Genomic DNA, 16,413 nt, shown 5'->3' with positions numbered 1-16,413 from the left:
CCCCCCCCCCCCCGGCCCAGCACTCAGGGTGTTAATGTTCTATCCCTTTCTCTTCCAATACCACATGACCTTGGATGTAGGAAAAGTTGATTTCCAGCTGTCTGGAATGTCTAGTCCTTTACCCAAAAGTCAGATGCTCCTGGGTTCTTGTTTGCTGGCTCCACCAGTATGCTCCCTCAGCTGAGGCCTGCTGCGCAACAGAGGCGGCCCTGGTCTCACAGCCTGCTTCAAAGTTGAGGTGCCAAGATGGATCTCTCGAGTCCACAAGCATTAGAGAGGACATAGCAGAGCCAGCCTCTTTAGAGACTTGATGGAATGGCTCGCTCGGCCTAACCAGAAAGGCCTGGCAAACAGGCAACATTTCTGCTGAGATTTCTCCTGAAGAGCCTGGTTGTCCTTTTGTCAAGTCAAGGAGACAACTTACTAATCGTGTGACACGATTTAAATTCAGGGAACCTAGTGTGACTGAGGGATTCATCTTTCCCTTTGTTTTTTCCTCTCTCCCAAACCACCTAAGAAAGTTGCTAAGACTCCCGTCAAGGCTTCTGGGAGCCAGGAGGTGTCTGGGTGGCTAGGAGCTAAACCAAATAGCAGAAACTCAGCAGCAAATGTTCTCAGTGGACAGCCAAGAGGGGTGTTGGCGCTAAAGCTCAGCCAGGACCTAAAAGATCAACAATTAGCATCTATGGTGAAAAGAATGTCTCCCAGAATTGGCATTATTGAGGTAAGTTTCCATAAAGAGCTTCTGCAGACATTTTGGGAAATGCTGTTAAGGGTGGAATAGCTTAGTGACAACCGACTGACCTTTGATCTCCAAGCACTGTGTATAAGCTGTATGCAATGCCTGCTTAGTCTAGGAGATGCACAACCAACAGTACCTGACACTATAAAACACAGTAAGTGCCAAAGGGAACAAGTCAAAAGCCAGAAGATGAATCGCCTCACTCAGTGCTTGAGTTAAGGCTGAAATCTTGTCGGGTGTCTAAAATACCCAAACACAGAGCTAACATTCTGGCCAACTGATCCTCTCACACTAGACAAACACTCCAGTGTGTCTGGGGCCCCAGGTAAACCAGCAGTAGCCTGCCCCTTTGTGTTTCCAGGGACAAAAACTGAAAGAGCCCAAACCTGGCAATTACTGTGGCTGTTTCTAATATGGTATGTGTGTCTCCAGTATGGAAGGAGTTTGTGTAAGATCTGGTCAGCCTCACAGAAGCCATCCCTTTCAAGTTTACCCATCATTCTGCAAAGGTAGTTGGTTACCACCAACTCCCAGGAACATACTAATTCTTTAAAGGCAGGGCCAAATGGTGATATTCTTTTACATAAGGCTTGCATATATATTACAACGAAACAAAACAAAAAGACCCAACCACCTCTAGGTGGTCACCTTCCCAAGCAGAAACCTAACAGAACTTGAGCAGCCCCAAAGGCCCTCATTCCATGTAGCCTCACTTAGAGATGACAAGCTGAGGCCCATATCTTGTCCAGTCACAGGACCTGACTCCTACTCCAAATGCTTTTAGCCACAGTCCTAGAATCCAGTATTTATGTTGACCTGCATGATTCTGTGGAGAGCCAGAGCTAAGGCTTTATGGGTTTGAGAAAAGTTTCTATTGCAAGATTTAACCCTGGAATCCCAGGGATGCTTTGAAGCCTCTGGCTTCCAAATTTGATCTTTACTGCCTAGGCCTGATCTTTAAGTACTACCATTCTTTTAGTGCTTCCCAGGCCCAACAATGACAACTGGGGCCTGAACCTTGAACTTTGCTGATGAGCAAGAGGTCAACACCTAGGGTTTATGGGAAAGATAGTCAAAAGTCTCACACGAGGCCACCTTTCAGGATTGGCAGTTGTTTCAGAATTGTGATCAGTCCCGTCTTCTGGTCACTTCAGAGTGACTCTGACCCTAGTTCTTTCCAGGATGCTTAAGAGACAGATAGATAGAGTGAGCTTCCAGAGTAACAGCTGCAGAGTTAGAGAGCAAACATTTGGGAATCAGCAGGGCAATTTCCATGTCTTCCCTGGAGTAACCCAGGTAGTCAAAGGTCTGCTGTGCTGGGTGCTCCTTCAATCTCTACAGGCAGCTCCGTGCTGCTGCACAGGGATGGAGCAAGACCGAGGCCCCCCGCATCTTCAGCCTGGGCATTTCCAAGGAAAGAAGGAATTACACATGGCGACTCTCCCAGAAGAGAGCTAATAGCAGGAGTAGAGCTGGGACTTCATGGCTCGCATGGAGTCATCACACTGCGCATCTGAGATCAGCCCCTCAGGTAGCAGGGGCTGGCCCAGGAGACTGTCACAGGCAGGTACAGGCTGGCAGAACTCTTTCACAAAATCATCCTCTGAGGCCAGCAGCACTGCGTTCCAGGAGGCAGTGTCCAGCTCTCCTGCTGTGCCCCCGTACTCCTTGGGGAGGATATTCCTTGGAAGGTTTGTGTGGAGAGAGTTCAGGTCAGATCCATGGAGGAAGAACTAAAACAGAATGGTTTAAAAAGCACAGTCAGCAGCCATGATCACAGGCCTTCAACATGCCATCACAGCATCCAAGGCAGGCGGCTCACAGCAGGCATGCAAACCCAATTCCAGGGTATCCAATGCTCTCTTCTGGCCTCCTCGGGCACCACACACACACAGCATGCATACACATAAATTAAAAGATCTTTAAAAACATAAGACCAAGCTGGGCGGTGGTAGCGCAAGCCTTTAATCCCAGCACTTGGGAGGCAGAGGCAGGTGGAGTTCTGAGTTTGAGGCCAGCTTTGTCTACAGAGTGAGTTCCAGGACAGCCAGGGCTATACAGTGAAACCCTGACTCAAAAAAACAAAAACAAAACAAAACCCAAAATATAAGACCAAGTGTTTGGAGTGACCTCAATGTCTTTTGAGTGGGAAGGAGAATAAAGGACCACATTTCTATCAGTGGTCCTGAGAAAGATGAACAGAGGAGGAGCCTGTGTGGGTCAGAAAATAAGACTCTTTTTAAAAAGTGTTATCTAGGGCTGACTGTGGAAGCTATGGTAGAGCACTCACCAAGTACAAAGCCCTGAGTTAGCAATGATCAATTGGATCCCTTAATCCATCTGCTTGGTGACCCATTCCTTCCCTTTTCTAGACCCTCTTACACATAAAATGAAATGCTGGATAAGCCCTGGAGACCAGGAAGTCTGAGTGATGACAGAGCAGAGAGGCAGTCTAAGATAAAAATCCTGCCTTCGGGTTGGAGAGATGTCTCAGTGGTTAAGAGCACTGACTGCTCTTCCGAAGGACCTGAGTTCAAATCCCAGCAACCACATGGTGGCTCACAACCATCCGTCATGAGATCTGATGCCCTCTTCTGGGGTGTCTGAAGACAGCTACAGTGTACCTACATATAATAAATAAATAAATCTTTAAAAAAAAATCCTGCCTTCATTGGGCAGTGGTGGTACACACCTTTAATCCCAGTACTTGGGAGGCAGAGGCAGGTGGATTTCTGAGTTCGCGAGGCCAGCCTGGTCTACAGAGTGAGTTCCAGGACAGCCAGGGCTACACACAGAAACCCTGTCTCAAAAAACCAAAAAAATAAAAAAGAATGCATTGTTTGTCAAGAGGGTGAACAGGACCAGGATGCTGTGTTTACAACGGAGCCTCATGTAGGACAAGATGAAGGCAGGATTTTTGTTTGTTTGTTTTTGTTTTTTTCCGAGACAGGGTTTATCTGTGTAGCCCTGGCTGTCCTGGAACTCACTTTGTAGACCAGGCTGGCCTCGAACTCAGAAATCCGCCTGCCTCTGCCTCCCAAGTGCTGGGATTAAAGGCGTGCGCCACCACTGCCGGGCAAACAATGCATTCTTACCAAATTCCCATCTTCCCCTCAGAAAAAGGGTGGATCATGTTTATCTGTACCCTTTCCAAATTAGTTCCTGGACAAAAATGTTGATGTTCTAGGTGTCACAAATAGATCAGGTGAGAAAAAAAAAATCGGAGATTTTTAAAAAAGTATCACGTTCAAAGGACGTCACTTACCCTGTTTGCAATTTTCTCCTTTAGAAATGGTTTTATGATGGCGAAAATGCCCTTAAATATCCGAGGTTCGTTCACTATGTGAACTGCTTTTATCCGGATGGGGAAGCCATCCTGTGGGTGGGAAGAGCCTTGTTAGAATATCTCTAATATCTGCATACCGTCCCCTCTGCAGCTGCCCTCCCCATCTAAACCATAATAGGCCCTGTGGCGGGTCTGGTCTGACGCTCAGAGCTGCCCTGGTGTGAACAAACAAGGACAAGCTGAGGCTGTCTGGTTCTCAGAAGAGCTAGGCAAAGAAGTGAGGAGCCCTTTTACTGCAGCAAACAAAGGCCCAAGTCCACAGAGAAAGAGTAGGCCTTCCAGGTGGGAGCTGCCCCAAGTGCATTTCCCAGGGCCGCTTGGGAAATACTATGCTAACTAGAGGAATGCAGTGACCTACACAGTCAAATAGGTTTCTTTAGCCTCGCCTGGTGGCTCAAGCCTGCAATCACAGCTCTGCAGGAAGCCGAGGTGGAGGGTTATAAGTTCAAGGCCCGCTTAGAATGCAGAGTATGGTGGTTTGAGTAAGATAGCCCCCATAGGCTTGGGCATCTCATCACTTGGTCCCACTTGGTGGCTCTGTTTGAAAAGTTGAGGAGGAGTGGCCTCCTGGAGGAAGCATGGCCCTGGGGACAGGCTTGGAGAGCGCACAGCCCCACACTATTCAACCTACTCTCTCATCTGTGCTTTCAGCTTCCTGTCCTGCCACAAGCTTCCACCCTTGATGCCAGGCTTCCCTGCCATCACAGACTCTTAGCTCTCTGGAACCATATGCGAAATAAACTTCTTTTCCTGTAAGCCGCCTTGGTCATGGTGTTTGATCAAAGCGACAAAAAAGTAAACAATTTACAGAATAATTCAAGGCTAGCCTGGGCTCCTTGGGGAAGCTCTGTCTCATAATACAAACTGGTTTTTGTTTCTTTTTTTTTTTTTTTAAATGGCTGGGCTGTGGCTCCATAGTAGAGCCCTTGCCTAACATGCCAAGCTCCAGGTTCAATCTCCAGGTCTATTCAAAAAATGTCTGGGGTTGGAGAGACTGCTCAGCGGTTAGAGCACCGGCTGCTCTTCCAGAGGTCCTGAGTTCAATTCCCAGCAACCACGCGGTGGCCCACAGCCATCTGTAATGGGATCCGATGCCCTCTTCTGGGGTGTCTGAAGATAGCTACAGTGTACTCATATAAATAAAACAGCAGAAGCTAAGGAAGATCAGACATTTGATTTTACAGCTTTGGAGCTGTGAGGCAGGAGAATTAGGTCAATCTTTGGCTACATATCAAGTCTGAGGCCAGCCTAGACTACAAGAAATTCTGTCTCAAAAAAACCAAAATAAGCCGGGCGGTGGTGGCATATGCCTTTAATCCCAGCATTTGGGAGGCAGAGACAGGCGTGTTTCTGAGTTTGAGGCCAGCCTGGTCTACAAAGTGAGCTCCAGGACAGCCAGGACTACACAGAGAAACCCTGTCTCAAAAAACCAAAAATAAATAAATAAATAAATAATAATAATAATAAAATGATAACCAATGCAGAAGTGGTCTGTTTAAGTGAGTCAATTCACAGCAGAGGCCTAGACACTGTGGACTCAGTGAGGGCAGCTGAGCCTGGACACTGGACTCTGTGAGGGCAGCTGAGCCTGGACACTGTGGACTCAGTGAGGGCAGCTTAGCGTCTGGTACCTCAGAGCTCACAAGAGGCAGCACCAAGGGCCAGCCCAGTGAACAAGAGGTCAGCCTTCTATAGCTGGCACATGAAGCAGGTTGCATGTATGTTCTATAGGTCTCAGCTGCCCCATCTATCAAAAAGAAAAATAAATTCTTCCCTGCCTCAGTGTGTTCCCTGGAGGACTGGTCTGCAATGACAGAAACGGGGTTCTGTGAACCGTTAAGCACAGATAAGAGGTTCCTTCTGCAGGCAAACAGGACTGAAGATTACCCTCCCTGTGGGAAGTGGGGTCTGTGCAGTCCTCCAGAAGGCGGTAGTAAGTGGACAGGGCTGTGGGGAAAGCAAAGACCATGGCAGGGGCATGCGGCGACCAGGGGCCATACCTGAAGGATGCCAATCACCTTTTTGGCTATAAAAGGCCCAAAATGAGATGCTTTTGATAAGCTCACTCCCTTGTAGTCGGCAAGGATTACAATCCCATTCACCTGGGTCTCCTCAGACTGAATGAGTTTTTCTAATGTCAAGTATACGGCTCGGATGTTCTCTGTAATTGGGTAGTTGCTCGGTATCCATCTGTCTGAGGTCACAAGAGATGGACAATGTTAAAGAATGAATATAGACATGTTCTCAGAGAAAGATGCACCTTCGAAGGCTTCAGCTTTGCAATGTTAGAGAGAGGCACTCTTGGCACCACACTCCTGCCTGGCAGCTGACGTCTCTTAGCCTCCCAAACCCAGCGGAATATCTGGGGATGAGAGCACCACTGGCTGCTGAGGTTAAAGGCCTGAGCTCTGAAGTCAGACTCAGCAGGCTCCAACCTTTACTAGCTGTGTGACCTTGGGCAAGATGCTTCAGCACTCTGAGCATCTGTCTCTTAGGTAAACAGGTAAGGACACCTGCCCTCCTGGCCACCTCGGCTTCCTGCCATCAAGTGCTATTACAACACCACAGTGACTGTCCCTTCTGGCTACACAGGCTGCACAGGACTGACTTGACTGACTGATGACTCCAGGGAAGGTAGGGACTTGATGGCCAATCTGGTATGGCATCCTAGCCAGAGCACGTGGTCTAAACCAGGTCACTCAGAGCCAGACTTAATCTAGGGTGTGGTTCTTGGCAAAGGGAAGCTCTCTCCTCCCTCTCAGAGCAGTAAAGCCGTGGACCTGAAGTCCAGGGACCCATGAGGTCAGAGCTGGTTGACAATGAAGCCCAAGCCAAGGCTGGCAGAGATGGAATCGCCTCACCTCTCCAGTCCAGTCCCCCAAAGACTAACTGAACCCAGATGTCACCGGAGTAAGAGTTCTCATTGCAACTGGTCCGAGTTGGCTTTCGAGCACTTGCCATGTAGAGTGTGAGCCCCCATTCACACACACCTCCAGCGGAGTGGCAGGATGGAGCACAGCCATGTCCCATACGGGCAGGACACACGCTTCATTAAGATTCCCGTATTTGGGGGCTGGAGAGATGGCTCAGTGGTTAAGAGCTCTGACTGCTCTTCCAAAGGTCCTGAGTTCAATTCCCAACAACCACATGGTGGCTCACAACCATCTGCAATGGGGTCTGATGCACTCTTCTGGTGTGTCTGAAAACAGCTACAGTGTACCCATATAAATAAAAATAAATAAATAAATAAATCTTTAAAAAAAAAAAAAGATTCCCGTATTTGACGATTCCTCTCTTTGGGGAAGGGTAACCACGACAGTGGTGTTTTTGACTGTTCATCACTATTCTTCTTCTTGCGGGGGCAAGGGGGTTGAGGCAGAGCCTTACTCTGTAGCCCAGGCTGCCCTTGAACTTTCAGAGAGCCTTTTAAGTGTTGAGATAATAGGCGTGCGCCACCATGCCCAGCTGGTAACTACTATTCCCAGAAAATCTTTACCAAGATTTTGTCAGGGCTGTGGTTCATGCCTGCACCCTGCACCCTCAGCACTTGGGAGGAGTTCAGGTCTGCTACATAGAAAGTTCAAGGCCAGCCTGGGCTACATGAGACCCACCCCCTAAATGCTGGGGGAGGGACCCCTAGTCCTCAATTATGTGGCCACTGGAAAGATCCCCCTGCTCAGGTAAATAACCCCCAACCTATGCTCATGATCCAAGCAACTCTACTGAAAACCAGCATGCTATTCCCACCCACCCACTCCCTGCAGGGTAGGGGCTGGGCAGGGGTGGGCAAGAGCACTGAGGGCTTCTTGCGAAGGAGCTTGGGGATTCAGAGGGAGGAGTGATAGAGGATAACGGGAGATTATGATCAAAGTGTGTGTGTGTGTGTGTGTGTGTGTGTGTGCGCATGCATATGTGTATGTATGAAATCATGGAAGGATACATTAATAAAAGTTCATTTTGTTAGCAATGGGATATTTAATGTGCACAAAATAATTTTCTTTTTAAAAGTATTTTTGGGTATGAGTGTATAATACATGTACCCAATCATGTGTGAGGAGACACGTGCCATAGAGCATGTGTGGAAGTCAGAACGCAGTCCTGGATCATCACTTCCCACTTTTACTTAGGTTCCAGGAATCCGAATCAGGCCTATGAGGCAAGTGCTCTTACCTACTGAGCTACCTTATCTGCCCTACGCAAAATTCTCATAACAAATCTTTGCCAAACTTGGTGATCAATGTTCTTGTGAATTAAGCTTGCTCTATATAACATCTACCTCAAAAATGCTTAGAAGAAGGCAAAGTAAAACCCAGTTAGCAACACAGCTTTGTAGGTAGGCTTCCTCCTATGAAGTTGGGTCAGCAGGAAGAGGTCTAGATCTCATCCAAACACAAGGACAGAATTCAGCTCCCAGGCTCAGCTACAAGCCAGGAGGAGGTGCAGCCAGGGTGGTGCATCTGACTATCTGATAATGCTTTTACGAGGTGAGCTCACAGCAGCAGGACAAAGCTTGCTGGCTGTTTTCTAGGTCTCTCAGTGCTCAGAAATCTGCACTGCTTATTTTAAAATAAACACCTAATTTCCGAAAGTGCCTAGCACAGCAGGTAAAATGGCTCCAGCTGTCTGACACATGGTGCAGGGTGAAGAAGGGTCTAGACTATAAAAGGCTAGAAGGACATGTGAGGAGGCATCCATGAGGGAAACCTGGAGGTGGCTGTAGACAGAGGCTGCCAGCGCTCACTTCATGGCTGCCTGTGAGTGCTGGCATCCATCGTTCAGCTCTCCCAGGCGTTGCAATGAGTGAAGGCCCTGCCTCCTCTGCCTGGTGCCTCAGGAGACAGAGTTAGGAATCAGACTGTGCCAAAGAGCTGAGAAGAGCCACCAGACAGGAACAGGATCATGCTTTTCATTATCTTTCCTGATACCTACGTCGTCATCTCCTCTCTACTGTCTGAACAGTACCATCAGTAGACTGGAAAGTGGAATAAACAGATATGATGATGCCTATTCATCTCTGAGTCCACCACGGTCCTCTGTATAATGTTAAAAAGATACATTTTTGGTTTGGTTTGGTTTTTGTAAGTTAGGCATATGCTTTTTTCAGCACTGGGGAGACAGAGGCAGGTATATCTCTGTGAGTTTGAGGTCAGCTTGTTCTAAAGAGCAACTTCCAGGACAGGGACAGCTAGGGCTAGAGAGAGTCCTTATCTCAAAAAGCAAAGAGAGAGAGAGAGAGAGAGAAGAAGAAAAAGATGGAGTTTTAAAAAAAGTAAGCTACACCAAGAACCACTATGAAGTGCTGGTACCAGTGAATGAATCAAGCGGTTCTGATCACAACTCAGTGGTACAGTCCTGGCCAGCAGGTGTGAGCTAGGTAACATTCTCAGCACTGAAAAAAAAGATAAAAATAAAGTGAATCTTGTCAAGATTTAACCCAACAGAGGAGAGGAAGGGGAGGGGGGCAAAGAAGAGGCACCTTTCCAGTCCACAAGGGCTCGCTTAGACCTGCACTCGGTGCCCAGCCCACATGGGCTCACTTAGACCTGCACTCGGTGCCCAGCCCACACAGGCTCACTTAGACCTGCACTCGGTGCCCAGCTCACACAGGCTCACTTAGACCTGCACTCGGTGCCCAGCCCACACGGGCGGGCTCACTTAGACCTGCACTCAGTACCCAGCCCACACGGGCTCACTTAGACCTGCACTCGGTGCCCAGCCCACACGGGCTCACTTAGACCTGCACTCGGTGCCCAGCCCTCGGTGCCCAGCCCACACGAGCTCACTTAGACCTGTACTCGGTGCCCAGCCCACACGGGCTCACTTAGACCTGCACTCGGTGCCCAGCCCACACGAGCTCACTTAGACCTGTACTCGGTGCCCAGCCCACACGGGCGGGCTCACTTAGACCTGCACTCAGTACCCAGCCCACACAGGCTCACTTAGACCTGCACTCGGTGCCTAGCCCTTGGTGCCCAGCCCATATGGGCTCACTTAGACCTGCACTCGGTGCCCAGCCCACACGAGCTCACTTAGACCTGTATTCGGTGCCCAGCCCACACGGGCTCTCTTAGACCTGTACACGGCATACTGAGAGGAGGCGCCAGGAGGGGCTTGTAATCGGCCTGTGACCAAGAGCAGATTGCTGAGCCCACTGCACTCTCTCCTTAGGAAATCTGAGTTTGGCTGACAGGAGCTCACTGGGTAGCCAGGTGGCCTGAGAACTGAGAGGGGCCAGATTTGCTTTGCTGCCCTCTGGAGGAAAAGCATGAGGAAGCCATCTGTGTCAAGCACAGACAGGGTTGAAGGCCTGCCCTCTGGGGTCTGTGTTCTGGTCAGACGGGCAATATCTTTAGAGCAGTAGATCTGGGAACTTTTTCTGCCTCATTAGATCAAGGCTTCCTTGTTGTCCTCAGGTAGTCTGAGGACGGTTTTGCCATCTGTACTCAAAAGAGCTTTGAGGCCAGCCATGGTGATACATACTTAAAATCCTAGCACTTGGGAGGTAGAGACAAGAGGGTCAGCAGTTCAAGATCATCCTCTGCTGCGCGGTAAATCTGAGGTCAGCCTGGATTGTTTAAAAAAAGCCAAAACCAAAAACGCCCTTCACATTCCCCAGTACCTGGTCGGATGCAGAGGACATGGCAGCCCCTGGGGTCCGTGTGGGGCAGCACTGTGAGGAATCCAGAGTTGAGAACGTCTTTCAGGGCTGATGGCCTCAGGTTGCTGAAGACCTCTGGCCAGCTCCTCCTGCAGCCATGGTAGTTGACCAGCAGCTGAAGGGCCCGGTCATAATCAAACTTTCGGGCCCTTAGAAAGCGCAACAGGAAGGCATCATCCAGTGACGTACTCAGGTATGGGTACTCCTTCCGCACCATGTCTCGAAGGGCCTGCACATCTCGGAGCCTCCACTCGGGCTTCTCCTGAAGCTCTTCCCTGGCTTTGGTGACCAAGTCTTCTGTCAGGGAGCACACATAGCCGGGAGGTTCTGGTGGAGGCAGTGGCAGCTCATTTTCAGAGAGTGAGGCCACAGACGGGCTGGTTCTCAGAGAGTCACTTTCTTCTGACATTAGCTATCAGGGTCCCTGCTGACACACAGGCCACAAGTGAGATTAAGAATGTGAAGCATGAAGCCAGTGGTGGTGGTTCGTGCCTTTAATCCCGGCACTCAGGAGGCAGAGGCAGGAGGAACTATGAGTTCAAGGCCAGCCTGGTCTAAAGTGAGTTCTGGGATAGCCACAGCTATTTATTACACAGAGAAACCTCCAGAAGAGAGAGAGAGAGGGAGAGAGAGAGAGAGTGTGTGTGTCAGTTCATGGTGAAATAGCTAACGCTCTCTCCTGGAACATCTTGGTATATACATATTCATGAACTCACATATATATGTGTGTATGCATGTGATTTTTTAGGGTAAAGTGTTGCTTACATGGCACCCCAGGAGGAGGAAATAGGGGACTGGAAGTTTTTTCGACGTTAACTCAGGGAGGTGAGTCCTTAGGAGGGATGACCATGATCTGAGTCATATACCTAAGTCACATCAAACAGTTAAACACTGCATCTTCTTGGGAGAGTCTAAATAGAGGCTCAATTCGTCATTACACAAATGTGAATGCAAACAGCAAGCACCACTGAGATTCAAACCCAGTACCAAAAAAAAAAAAAAAAGGTCTAAAATACTGGTGAGAATATAAATATATAAACTGAACTCTTCTAGAGAACAGTTTGCCAATACTGAAATTCAAAATGAGGCTGGAAGATGGTTCAGTGAGCAAACCACTGTTTAGATCTCCACTATCCACATAGAAGGCAGGGATGTACCGCTGCCTGTGTGTCTGCAGCTCCAGTGCTTGGGGAAGCACAGCATAGAGACAGGATCCTGAAGCCCACTGGCCAAGCAGACTACCAGAGTAAGTGAACTCCAGGTTATTAGACTGTCTTAAAAAATAAGCTGGAAGGCCTGCCAGATGGCCCAGCAAGTGAAGGCACCAGACTCCAAGCCTAGCAATGGGAGTTTGCTCTCTGGAACATACATGGTGGAAGAAGGGAACTGACTCCCACAAGTTGTCCTCTGATCTCCACATCCACAGTGGCATAAGCATGCCCCAGCTTGCCCCATGCAAACTGATAACTGATAAAGACACCCAACACTGACATCACACATGCACAGAGAGACAGACATACAGACAGATAGACAGACAGACACGGGTCTTCATGAATTGACTGACACGAAGGAGGAAAAAGCCAGAAGAGAGTACAGAAAACAATCAGATTTGTGTGGAAGGAGATAAAAAATTTACCAACAGTTACCTCTAAGAAATAGATCTGAATGACCAGACATTTAAGAGAATTTTTTGTTGTTGTTTTTCGAGACAGGGTTTCTCTGTGTAGCCTTGGCTGTCCTGGAACTCACTCTGTAGACCAGGCTGGCCTCGAACTCAGAAATCCGCCTGCCTCTGCTTCCCAAGTGCTGGGATTAAAGGTGTGCACCACCACCACCCAGCTTAAGAGAATTTTTTTAAAACTATACTGGTGTTTGATTGTTTTGAGACCCACTATGTAGCTCAATATGGTCTGGAACTTGCCAGCCTCGTGTCTCAGCCTCTAGATGCTGGGATTACAAGGATGTGACAGCATATTCAGCTTGCTTGAATTTTATTTTTACAGTGTAACCTACTACAATGATCATGGAAACGTGTCAGATCTGCTGCTAAGGACATGGAACAGAAGGGCCCGGCTGTTGTCCCTTTAGAGGCACTATCCACGTAAGGCCAGGATTTGCACAAACACCTTCCAATTCCCCCCAGTCACTGAGTGACCAAGAGAGAAGAGACATGGGTGCCTCCAGGAGACAACTGTGTTTCAAGTTCTCTGTCCCTCTGTCTGGATTCTTCCAGGGCCTGGACTGCTGTCAGCAATTCTTCCTGCCTAAACCTCCTGTACAGGGGCCAGACCTGCATTACAGACTGGAGGCTCTTCCTCATCTCCCTTCTGTTTGCCTGTGTAGGCACTCCAATAAACTCCACACACTGTTGATCTGTTGATACGAGGGCTTGATACTGGGAAAGCCTGTACTAACTCACTACTGGATGGAAAACGCAGGACAGCTGCCTGAGGCATCCTGGGAATAAGCCAGCCACAGGACTTCCTGCCTGCAGAGCCTAAGCCTCTGTCTATGAGTGGACACTGATCTTCCATCCTATGCTCAACAAGGAAAGCAGGGCCATCTCAGAGTTCTTGTACATACCTGTTGAGCCCTGGCTAAACTTCTGGTCCACTGGGGCCAGTGGCCTAGTAGGCTACTCCCTCCAAATCTTAGGGTTGCCTACTCATCTCTCAAATTCCAACCTATAGCCCCACCAGTTTCTTGTGTTTGCTTCCAAAGGTGCATCCTCATTCTGTACATATTCTGATCCCTCTCAATGGTATGTTCTTCCCCTGACTCATCCCAACCCACACAGATTCACCCTAGGTCCTGAGTGGATGAAACACACGCACCCAGCAAACACTTACAGTGTATCAGGTTTTCCAGGCACTGGGGTTGCAGATGTAAAGAAAAAAAATCCCACTTCATTGAGCCCAGTGGCTATGGGAGACATTTCTAACCATAATAGCCAGTCCATTATTACAAAGAAAAGTGGGAGTTGGGACTAGGTTTGCAGTTTTCAATAGGGCAGTCGGGCAAGGCTCCCCTAGGCAACACTTGAGCAAAGATGAGAAGATGAGATATGCCAAACACATTGCATGGTCGGCTGAAGGTATCTGAAAATGCCAGATGCCCATTGTAGCTAGATTGAAGGAAGCAAGGTGAGAGAAAGTAGATGAATTCAAGGGCCTATTAGGGGCTAGTGGCCAGGGCGCTGATAGGCCAGTGAGAACGTCCAAACTTTTGTGCTGAGAGAAGAAAGGCAGAGCTGGTTTGACATGATCTGATTTCTACTTAAAAGGATGACTCCATTGTCTCATGTATATGTACGAGGGATGGGAAGTGGCCCAGCCCCAGCCTGGCGACCTGAGTTCAAACCATGGAAATGAACTTTCCAACATTTACAAAACCCATGTAAAGATGGAGAGAATCAAGTCAAGGCTGACCTCTGGCCTCCACGCATGCACATACACCCACACATCACAGAAAGTGCTAGTGAGAAGTAACTTTAATTTTAAAAATGAACTGCAGGGAAGTGATGATCTAGAACAGTGGTTCTTCTGCTAATGCTGCGACCCTTTAATACAGTTCATGTTGTGGTGACCGCCCCCCACCCCCAGCCATGAAAGTATTTTAATTGCTACTTCATAACTGTAATTTTGCTAGCTATGAATCCCAATGTCAATATCTGTGTTTTCCACTGGTCTTTGTGCGTCGAGAAACACTGGTATAGAAAGTTCACCAACAATCCAGACAAGAGGAAACAGTGACATGAAGAAGTCAGCCAGCCTTCACTGACTTCAGACTGTCTGAGCCGCCTGGGTATGAGCTCTGTGCACTAGCACATCTCCCACTCTTGACATGTGTATAGGGAATCAGTGTGTGACAGTCAGGTCTTGTGCATTAACCTGAATGTAGCACCTAAAATGCTATTAAGACATATAGGCCCCACATCATAAATATTTTATTTTAATGTACTTTACAGAGGTGTGCTGAGCAAGGGATGGGACAATCCTGACCTCATGGGATCCAACAGGGCTGTTTCCATGGCAACCTGTTTCCAACAGGTAGGTGCCTAGAATCCTAATTCACTGCCCGAGATTGACTGCAGTGCCACAGACTATAGAACTAGCCCCAAAGGCCCTCTCCTTTCTTTCCTTCCCTCGCCAAGGAAGACAAACTAATAACCTGCATTCTTAGAATATCTCCCACATCTGACACCCTCTGCATGAAGGCTCCTCTCCATGCTAGCTGCCAATGGGACAACCCCTCATCGTCAAGGCCCAACTGTGATATGGTCTATTCTGTAAAGCACACCGGCTTCCTCACAGTGAGTTCCTCCAGGTTTCCACAGCACTGGGTTCCTATTCGTCTTTAGAAACGTTTGCTTAGTGTCACAGGTGTTTACAAGAAACCCTTCAGAGTCAGTTCCCACCCATTCACTTCTCAGAGTTCCTGATCGCCTCCTGTACGTGTCAGGCACTGTGCTGATGAATGCTAGGAACACAGCAGAAAGCAATAAAGCCTGCCTCGTGCCGCTTACATCACCGCGGAGTGATGCAAACAGGTCATACATGTTTGAGGGTTTGGCTTTGAATCAAGCTCCGCATTGTACATCCATTTTCTCATTTCTTCCTGTGTGTTTGTTGCTGGAGATACCCACCCCCCGCCCCGGGGAGCCTTGCACATGCAAGGCACCACTCTACCACTGAACTACACTGTCGACTCCACATTTCATCTTCACAATACTGAGCGAGCCCATTATCATCAGTTTCCACTTTACAAAGAAGGGAACTGACCTCCTACAATGTGAATCGCAACAGGCCAGAGAACTCGCCTGTGGAGTCACCGCAAGACCCAGTGCCGGCTCACGACAGCACTCAGTAAACATCAGGGGAAGTATGGCAAGCCCTGTCCAGTGAGGCTGAGCGAAGAAGTGTCAAGCCCCACCCTGGCCTCATCATCTCCATCTTCCACCTGCAGCTTCCTGTTGTATCCCCAAGGGCTCAGCAGTGGCTGTCAGCCTGAGGAACGACATGATGGACAGGATATAAAGCCTGACATCCTCCCCACCTGGAGTCATCTCTCTCTCTGGAGCATCCCCTCTCGTCCACAACAACGGGAGGCAGAAAGCCATCTCTCTCTGAGCCCCAGAGACCTCCGAGCCGCTGACAGCGTTCCAAGGCCCCTACTTCCGGTCTTCGCCCCCTCCCCAGGTGTCCCCATTTCCTGGGGTCTCCCGCCCCTCTGGCCCACTTCCGGCGGTCTCGCCCTCTCCGGTCCCTATCTCTGGCCCCTCGGCGCACACACGGGCTCGTGGGCACTCACCAGCCCGGCGGCGGGCGGAGCGCGGGTCACGGCGGCAGGAGCCTCGGCTGGCAGCGCGCGCAGAACAGACCCGCACTCCCCAGCCGGCCGGCCCGGCTCTCGCGCCGGAAGTGACGTTCGAGTCGCGTGTGGGCGGTGCCCATCCGGAGTGCGCGTGCGTGGACTTTGCAGCGTTGGCTTGGGTCTTGTCACCACCTGGTGGCCCGGGCTGTGCAGCAGAGTCGGGTGTATGGATGGGGAAACTGAGGCCTGGGGGGTGGAAAGCAGCTGCTTCCCTGGAACATAGCTGCCATGTGCCTAGTGTTCTACATACTTTTCTCATTAAATCCTCGTATTTTTTGGTAACCCCCTGCTTCA

The 16,413-nt window shown here is 49.2% G+C and overlaps 1 protein-coding gene across 4 annotated transcripts in view; it reads right to left on the bottom strand.

Annotated features, from left to right (window-relative positions):
- Positions 1 to 16,172, bottom strand: part of Ttpal (alpha tocopherol transfer protein like) — a 17,362-nt gene extending 1,190 nt beyond the window's left edge. The window contains exons 1-5 of one of the 4 annotated variants that reach the window (XM_031372678.1): positions 16,057 to 16,172; positions 10,708 to 11,173; positions 6,089 to 6,282; positions 4,008 to 4,118; positions 1 to 2,475 (exon numbers count right to left, since the gene is read on the bottom strand). The exon at positions 1 to 2,475 is cut by the window's left edge and continues 1,190 nt beyond it. In XM_031372678.1, coding sequence (XP_031228538.1) covers positions 2,197 to 2,475; positions 4,008 to 4,118; positions 6,089 to 6,282; positions 10,708 to 11,155 — 1,032 coding nt within the window. In that variant the 5' untranslated portion in view covers positions 11,156 to 11,173; positions 16,057 to 16,172 and the 3' untranslated portion in view covers positions 1 to 2,196. Of the gene's footprint in view, positions 2,476 to 4,007; positions 4,119 to 6,088; positions 6,283 to 10,707; positions 11,174 to 15,801; positions 16,031 to 16,056 lie in introns of those variants that run through there. The other 3 variants (XM_031372677.1, XM_031372680.1, XM_031372679.1) reach the window with 3 other exon arrangements.
- Between the last annotated feature and the right edge of the window lie 241 nt (positions 16,173 to 16,413).

Source organism: Mastomys coucha, unplaced genomic scaffold (genome assembly GCF_008632895.1).
Source record: "Mastomys coucha isolate ucsf_1 unplaced genomic scaffold, UCSF_Mcou_1 pScaffold15, whole genome shotgun sequence".
Classification (NCBI taxonomy): domain Eukaryota; kingdom Metazoa; phylum Chordata; class Mammalia; order Rodentia; family Muridae; genus Mastomys; species Mastomys coucha.
Note: the sequence above shows the minus strand (reverse complement) of the source record. Positions and strands in the feature narration are given on the sequence as shown.